Raw genomic sequence first — 9,183 nt, 5'->3', positions numbered from 1 at the left:
ATATATATATATATATATATAAATTTGAGTGTAAATCTATATGTAAGGTGTAATAATCGTGAATAACTTTGAAAAATTGATTTTAAATTTTTGATTTATTTGATTTTAAAATAAATATTAAAGTTAATATGAAAATATCAATTGAGATTTATTTATTTTTAAGTTATAGGCAATTGAAATTTGCATTAGACGAAACAAGACAAATAGAGTGATAAATATCTATTTTTATGATATTGTCTCATTTAATATCTTATAAATATATTAACACCTTATATATATAGTGTTTGTTTATCAAATATTTATTTTTTATTTATAAGTTGTATTATAATATGTACAAATTACATACCAGCACCACTTCGAGTTTTTCGTCTAGTAATATCTTCTGTAGATCTAGACGCACCTCTTGTATTGCTTGCTGGTGTTGCCAATGGCGAAGATGTGTTCTGTCGAACAGATCTTCTTGTTGTAACTTCTCCTAAGGATTCATTATTGGATATGGAAGTACCACGTAGCCTTTCCTTTCCGGCGGTAACTATCGCGGTTGTATTCGGTTGTTTAGTAGTTAACAAACGGCTCTCTCTTTGCACTCTATTACTGGCATTGAAATTTGATATATTACTGGAATTAATTTGACTGCCAGAAACAGTTGTGCTTGTATTTGTTCTAGAATAACAAAAATTTATTTACGTAGCGGGGCTCTCAAATCTCTGACAAATTCAGATATGCTGCTGCTAAAAGAATGCTGAACCGATGTTGCTTACTTTTGATCTTTAGATTTTGGAGATGCAGCGGATGTTTCGTCTGATAATCGCATTCTTGCTTTTCCTACAGATTCAATCAATGGCTCATCATCAGACGAATCTACTTCTACCACAATGGGACCTAAAAATACAAAAATGCTTGTATCAAAATATATCAGGTTCGATTTCAAAATAATATTTAAACAATGTAAAATTAATTAGTCATAAATTAATGACTAAGGTTGAGAAATAATCATTTAATGTTTATGCAAATGAAATTAATAAACTATATAGATAGATGTAAATATATATTCATATAAGAATATATACAAAAATATATGTATATGTATGATAAATATATGTATGATCAAAATAATTTTAGTGATTCAATATAACAATATTTAGAATGATCAATTATTATTGGCACTTTTATTAACCTGTTTTTGGCAGTCCTTATTATTTCATGGAACAATATAAATAAGCAAATACATATATTATATCTAATGAAATTTTTTTAAATATTTATATCCATGTAATTTTATCACCTGAAATATTAATTTAATTTTCAAAATCTTAAACAATGTTTTGCAGGAAATATTAAATGGCGAAAACTGTTTTATTTTAGGTGGAGGTATCTTAAATATATTAAGATCATTTTTATTTCTATGTTGTAGCACCTGTTATAACGAGTTCAACGATCTAAAAGGTGCATCAAGGTTACTAAAAGTAACCATTAAAAATTCATATAATTTATTTGACAATTATACGTCAGTTTGCACTAGTAATTCTCGTTCTTTATCTTGTCTCGTAGTCGTCCTAAAAACTGTATACTTTTTGCATTTATCTTTTTTTTAAAATTATAATAACTACTGAAAATTTATTCATTTTATAATATACTAAACATTTATTTTTTATGTTCTATAAAACATTAAATATTTACTTAGGCCTGGTTACTGCCCGTTTAATGACCAGATTTACATACATCAAAATGGCTGAATGATTTTCAACTGTGTCCATTTTGAACACCTTCCCAAGAAATGAGAGAAATATCTTGAAACTTTGTAGAATAGGTCATTGAACTCACTTTAAAAATTGTTATCAGGTACTGATAAAAAAAGATAAACATCCATTTAAAAAGATGGAGATGACCTTAATATGTTCTTAGTATGTTCTTGACCACCTAAAATGAAAATCTTTGCATCACATGATAATCCCCACAAAACAATGTCTTTTGTAGGAAAAATGTTTTCATAATTCTAAAAATAGTGATGTTGTAGGTAATAAAGTTACATGAGATATTTTGTATAATATATATCAAATAATATAGCAAATATATTATAACAGAAAATAATATTACTAAATTAATATTACTAAATAATGAAAATAATATAAGATAAACACCTTTTTTAGTCTTAGCCAGTATATTAAATCCCTTTTTTGGCTGTTCTTCTTTGACAGGTACTTGTTTCTTTAAAGCAGCTTCATCAACACCCATACAAGCTTTTATAAGTTCTGCAGCATTTTCTGAACATTTTCTTTTTCCTGGTCGTGGTTGTGGATCATCAGCAGTGCTAGATGCTACAGAACTTTCACTTTCCTGACGTTTTCTTTTCCCCACTTTTATTGTCGTATTAGGAGATAATTTAGATACTCCTAATTTAGGACTTGCTTTAGCATAAGGTGATATGCTGCGTCTCTCTTCTAATTTATTAGGACCATGAGGACTACCTTTTGGAGTCTTTATGATATCAGGACTATTTAATTTCTGAGATCTTGTTCTTAGAGATCTCTTCTCATTAGTATCATTCGGTATTTCTATTAGAAGTTGTTCTAACAATGATTTTGGTGGTCTTTTAACATAATCATCTGTATTATTAGAATTCAATCTTTCTACAAATTGTGTTTCATCATTGTCTTCTATACATATAACATCTTGTCGTCCTTCTAATTCTTGTTTTCTCCTACGTTTTCTTTTGACATGTTCAACATCACTCGAATCCACTTCTGGATTTTGTGCTGCTGGGCTTGGAGTCTCATCTCTTTGTAAAACTACTGGATTAGAGTATGTATATAATGGTGGAGTAATTCTAATTGGTTGAGGATCTTCACCAAGAGGTGATTGAATACCTATGTTTATATCACTTGCATCATTTACAATTTTCTTAACCAAATCATCTGCAACTTTTTGAAGATTCATAGAAGACTCCCTAACAGATATTTGTTGATGACTTTGTACATTAGATTTTTGGTTTTGATCGGAACAATGTTCTAACTTAACAGATGTTACACTTAAAGAGTTTTTTGTATTATCTGATCGATCATTTTGCCTTGTATCATCAACTTTTTCATTAACATTAGATTCTACTTTGATTTCAGAACTAAAACTTGAACTACTAGAACATGAGTTGTCTACTACCACCTTAGCCTCATTTGTAAGTGTAGTATCAAGTTTTTCTGTCTTTATCTTATTATAAGCAACATGATTTTGTATTACAGGCACACCATTATTATTTTGTCCATGAGGTTCATCATTTAATCTAATTGCACTATTACCATCTATGACTGTTTTTACATTGTCTTCAGATGCACTTTCTGGGGTTCTTGACACTTCATGTTTAATATTTGTCTTACCCTGCTCATGCTGATTGATAGAAGCTTCTAATTTAATGCTACAATTGTCTTTTTCAGAAAAGTCATTTGTTTGTTGCTGTGCGCATTGCAATAAGTTATCACTATCCACAGTACTGGATACAGAAGTAGTCACAATAGTCACAGATCCTGACACTAGAGGGCTGGATACACTTTTATCAGTCACTTCTAAACTAGGAATCAAGTCACTATGACCACCAGTTCTCTGTATTGTTGAAGTTGAATTTTCACTAGATATATTTTTTGTGTCATGTTCACTGGAATTTGATATATTACGATTTAAATGATTTTCAAGATAACTTGCTACAGACACAGGACTTAACCTTTGCGGGCCACTGGATTTTAGAAGTTCCGAATGGGAATTTGAACACATATCACTACTACTAGTTGAGGAAGGCACGTTCTTATTGGTGATTGGTAGGGTAGATTCCCCTTGAATAGCAGTCTTTGCACTGCTTTGTGTTACTGATTCAGTCACTGGCCTATGCAAAGGAGATTCCCCTTGATTTGGTGATTTCTCTGATAGAGCATCCATTGACTCAATACCTGAATCTTCACCACCTCCTCCACTGCTGACTCTTTCTACACTTGCATCCACACCAATTGCAATTGGAACTGTAGTTTCAAGTAATTTTTGTTTAACTTTTGCTTCTGTTACATTAATTTCTCCAATTGGTAAAGTTGGCTTGCTGGTAGGTACATCAACATTTTGGGATCTGGGAACTTGGTCCATTGAGTTTCCTATTGTTGAACATTGTGTTTTTAATAAACTAATTCTTTGTGTATTATCCACTTTGTTTTCTACTGTGGATCGGTCAGGTTGTTTTACATGATTCTGAATTACTTTTTTATGACCAATATGTTCTATTTTATTATGTCTGTTAATGATAGTATTTGCATCATTTTTTGAAACCATATGTTTTAATTTCTGATTAATAGTTTGACTTTTTGTTATAATATTACAATTTGTTTTGCAATTATCTGTTTCTGTTTTAATTTTTCCAGAAATAATTCTATTTACAGTTGATTGTGTATTTTTCATAGAAGTTTCGACATGTGTAGATACTTTATTTTCAATATTAGTAGATGAATTTGAATCATTTTGTGTAGATATAATTGGTGCTACTAATCCAGAAGTTTCATTCTCAAATGATGAATTACTAGCAGATTTTATATTTGTATTTGTATTTGTATTTGTATTTGTATTTGGAACTGTACTGGCTGAAGAACATTCAGAAATGGTCTTCTGATTATTAAAATGTGTGGTTTCTGCATCTTGAGATTCTGAAATATATTTTGAAAAAAAATTAATGGAATATTAAATATAAATATATAATATTTATAATTTATGTATATCAAAATTTAATATATATAAATGTAAAAGTATTTATAGTAATAATAATAAAATATTAAGACAATATATGAAATAAAATTACAACTTTATATTTACCTCCTAAATGCAGATCTTTCTCATCCATTAAACTTAATCTTCTCCTTTTTTCTTGACTAATTAAATCTTTTTTTACACCATTTACTTCAGTTAATCTTGAAGCAACAGCATTTAAGGTATTCTTTTCGATTGATCGAGTAATTTCACTATCGCTCGTTCTTCTGATTTCTCCTACTTTTTTGACAGTATTGAAATCATTGCCAGTCAAAAGTGTATCAACTTTTCTTACAGATTGACTTGAATCACCTTTATAATTAAGTTTTCTCCATTTTGCTTGATTATCTAAAATTCTACCACCAGATAATAAGTTTTGTTCACGATGTAAACCGTCTCCTGATTCTGATTTCTTTTTAGAATCTCTTCTTTTAGTTTTTCCTAAAAATAAAGGAATAATAAATAAGAAGAATAAAAAAATTATTAAAAATTTACAAAATAATAATAATAATTCATAATAATAATATTATGAATGTAGAATATTCTGATTTAATACATTATAAATAATATAATATAAAAAATAATAAAATAATAATATTAAGAATTAAAAATATATTTTCGATTCTTAATTTGGAAAATATCTCACCTCCTCCTATTTTATGCTCCTGAACATGATTTTGAACATCTAGTTCAACTTGATTTTTTGTTAAAGATTGTTGTGTATTCAAAGGTTGATTCAAAATAGTGGATTTATGTTTTGAAGGAGATGGTATTCGACTGTTTAATGGTATGTCATCGACATCGCTACTTTTACTTGAACTTGGTTTTGTAACACCAGTTTGTACACGTACAACATCCATAGATAATTCTTGTTTTAAGGCATTAGGTTTTGATACAACTGTTTGAAGTATATTATTAACTTTGCTAATAGAATTGGTACTGTTGATCATCGTGTTATTAGATAAAGGTAATTTAGATGCAGATGAAGTACCTATAATCATGCTTAAAGATGACTTTTTTTGCAACAATTTGTTCCCATCTATACATTCTTTCATTTTTTTTAATTTCCCTCTCCTTTTTATATTAGTAGGATCAGACTCACCATCTTTTAAGGATTTCTTTTCTTTTTTTCTGATTTGTACTACAGAAGCATTACGTCCTCTTAAAGAAATGTGTAAGGGAGGCACTCTTGGTTCATCACCAGTTCCTGAGTTGGGAATACCAGTAAACATTTTATTTACTGATTTATCAGCTTTTCTAATCGGTGGTGTGTTTACGAACGAAACATCAACTTTATAAGCTGGTGTAACAGGTTCAGATTTTTCTAATTTTAGTCTTAATTTGATTTTCTCTCCAGGCATCGGACTTTGTGCGGTTTCTCTGTTAGATTTTATTCTGCTATGCTTCAAACTTCCTTCACTGGCAGTAGATTTCACTGTGGTTTCAGAATCTGACTGATCCGTATTTGTTGTTGTATCATTTCTTCTTGAGAAATTACTGTCTGCATCGTCGTCGGAAAATATGGAATTTGATCGATCATTTGATGGCGATGGAAAGGAAAAGAAATCATCTTGATTATCTACTGCACTTTCTGGTTCTGAATCCGAGCTCTCACTAGGCATTGGTTCCAAATGCCCAGTTAAAGGGTTAATAAGAAACTGTCGTATTTTACCAGTTGATGTATATTCTGGTTCAGGTGTCTCTTCTTTAGGATTAGGAGATTCAGAAGTTTCAACTTTAGTAGCAGGTGAAACAATATTACTATTAGAAATATGATTACTATGAGATCCACACTGAGAAAAGGCACCTGAAACCTGATTCGTAGTTGGCAGACGAATAGTATTAACCTGAGCACCTTGTGGAATAGAATTATTTTGTGCGTTCCACGTGGTCCCATTAGCAGTACTAGTTGTAGTTTGATAATTTCTGCTTAAAATATTTTGACTTTGTCCATAACGAAAATCAGTTGTGGCATTAGTGTTAACATTAACATTTTTAAGTTGATTATGATGTAATTGTTGTTGCACATTCAATACTTGATTTTGTTGTCCTAAATGGGACTGTGGTGGAACTTGTTGTCGTGAATAAGGAGGTGGAGTTTGTTGACGTTGATTATTTAAGTAACTAAGCCGTTGCTGTGGAACATTTATGCCTACTGACGAATGTTGCATTAATTGTTGTTGTTGCAAAAGTGGTTGACTGGAAACGGATGTAGGTTGTAACGATGTATTTACATTTTGCGATTGTACCAAAGATTGTTGTTGAGTTGAAATTTGTTGTGTAAGTAAATGGGGAGAATTTATATTTTGTTGATTCAATTGTTGTTGTTGTTGTTGTTGTTGTTGTTGTTGTTGTTGTGTTAAATGAACTTGATGTTGCTGTTGCTGTTGAAGAAGTAACTGTCGTTGTTGCAAAGGTGTTCGAATTTGCTGTCCATTTACTGGATGTCTAATTGGAAGTTGACTTTGTAATTGTACTTGCGATGATCTATAAGCCAATTCTTGTCTGATGGGAAACTTTTGCTGTATTTGTACTTGAGCATGTAGTGATGATGCAGGTTGTTGTATTTGTCCACTAACAGAAGCTTGATGTACTGCTTGCTGGTCTATATTTTGTGCAACGCCACTAATTACATTAACTGGATGTTGTTGAGAAATAGTTGAAGATTGATTAGCATTAACAGTTGCAAATGCAGATGTAGAAGATTGAGATAAGTCAGAAACTACTGTTGTTCCTCCTATAAGATCCTCTGTTCTAAGAGAATCTAAATTCGGTGGCGATTCATTAGGTGAAGCTAAATCTTTTCTTCTAACTGTTGGTTTTTTAGTGGGTCTCATACGATTTGTAAGTCCAGAATTATCAATGACTGCTGGTGGTAACATTTTCTGACCAGATATCACATTATTTGGATGCGTGTTAGCATCATTTTGTAAAAGATTAACAAGAAGTGGACTGGACAAAGCAACTTGATTTCCATTACCATTTGAATTCCCTGCCAGATTGTTATTGTTTGGTGACAGACTAGATGTAGTAGTAATTGAAGACTTGTACTGATTTGTTAACTGACCAACTGATACAACTGATTGAGTAGTAGTATGACCAGCTGTTAATGTTGTTACTGTCGCCAAATTCTCTTGAGCAGGATAAGGCGGAGGTGGCTGAACATGATGTTTAAATTGCATTGTATTTTTAATTGTGGTTGCTTGTGATTCACGATTATGAATTGCTTGGGCAGCATGTGTCATACTGGCAAATGGGAATGGACCATTATAATTATTCCTAGGCGAAGCACTGGGATTAGTTACAGTTTGATTTCCAGAGGCACCAACATTGTTACTGCCTGATGCGGACTGTACAGATTTTGCAAGAAAAGGTGGAATAGGATCACAGTCTGTAGGTGCAACTACATTTGGAGAACGAAATTGTGGTACTTTTTCCGATGATGTACCTGAAAAAAACACAACATGTGAAAGAAGTTTTATATATTATATAAAACCAAAAATTTTACAAAATAATTTTATAAAATATGTAAAACATACCAGCTGCAATTATTTGAGCCACATTACGTAATGCTGAAGAAATACTAGTTGTATTACTTGGACCAGGTAAAGCTGTTGGAGGTTCACTATCCATATTAGATGTATTGCTAGTGGATTCATTTTGAGATTTGGCACTATTGTCTTGTGAAGATCCTGAACGTAATACAATTTCCTGTGCCTCTCCACTAAAGCGATTAGCTATCCTCAATGATATTACCTATCACAATTCATAAAATATACTTTATTTATTGTTTTAATTTTCTTTTATCTTAATTTTATTATTATTGTAATTCATTGTTAATAAAATATCAAATAATATATTATTTACTTAATATATTACCTGATCTCCCTCAACTTGTACTGAAAGAATTCCAAGTTGTGTAAGTGTTGGAGAACCCTGGGCTGCTAATTCTCGAAGACGTAGTGCAGCTTCTCTGGGTATTGAAAATGTGACTCTGACAGAATTCCATGGCTCTACCTTATTTACTCTTAAACCATCCCCATTATCTATAAATCATAAAATATCAAATATAATAATATTAAATATTCAATATTAGCTAAGAATTATTAATTAGAAATTTATTTTAATTATCATCTATAAATATTACCTTTGCAAAGCAAAGATTTAAGATGATCAACAATGATTTTAAATTTGTGTGGAAACTCTGGATCTTCTAAATTACCTTCACACGTTATGACTGTTTGAATTAGATCACCATCACTATCAGCCGCCATGACTAATATACAACAAATTAATATCTTAATTATATATATATATAAAACTTTATTTAAAATATAATAAATATGTAAGTTTTTCATTATAATTAAAAGAGATTTTTTATTTAATTTATTATAAAAACTAATCAGAAAC

The 9,183-nt window shown here is 30.6% G+C and overlaps 1 protein-coding gene across 9 annotated transcripts in view; it reads right to left on the bottom strand.

The window, feature by feature from the left end:
- Positions 1-9,183, bottom strand: part of LOC102680856 (putative mediator of RNA polymerase II transcription subunit 26) — a 12,465-nt gene that overhangs the window by 863 nt on the left and 2,419 nt on the right. For 6 of the 9 annotated variants that reach the window (XM_031512015.1, XM_031512014.1, XM_031512021.1 and 3 more), the window contains exons 3-10: positions 8,921-9,049; positions 8,653-8,819; positions 8,313-8,529; positions 5,420-8,221; positions 4,840-5,214; positions 2,142-4,673; positions 762-882; positions 347-663 (exon numbers count right to left, since the gene is read on the bottom strand). In XM_031512015.1, coding sequence (XP_031367875.1) covers positions 347-663; positions 762-882; positions 2,142-4,673; positions 4,840-5,214; positions 5,420-8,221; positions 8,313-8,529; positions 8,653-8,819; positions 8,921-9,047 — 6,658 coding nt within the window. In that variant the 5' untranslated portion in view covers positions 9,048-9,049. Of the gene's footprint in view, positions 1-346; positions 664-687; positions 883-1,824; positions 1,921-2,141; positions 4,674-4,839; positions 5,215-5,419; positions 8,222-8,312; positions 8,530-8,652; positions 8,820-8,920; positions 9,050-9,183 lie in introns of those variants that run through there. The other 3 variants (XM_031512020.1, XR_004150930.1, XM_031512022.1) reach the window with 3 other exon arrangements.

This window comes from Apis dorsata, unplaced genomic scaffold, assembly GCF_000469605.1.
Source record: "Apis dorsata unplaced genomic scaffold, Apis dorsata 1.3 scaffold_376, whole genome shotgun sequence".
NCBI classification, from domain to species: Eukaryota; Metazoa; Arthropoda; class Insecta; order Hymenoptera; family Apidae; genus Apis; species Apis dorsata.
Note: the sequence above shows the minus strand (reverse complement) of the source record. Positions and strands in the feature narration are given on the sequence as shown.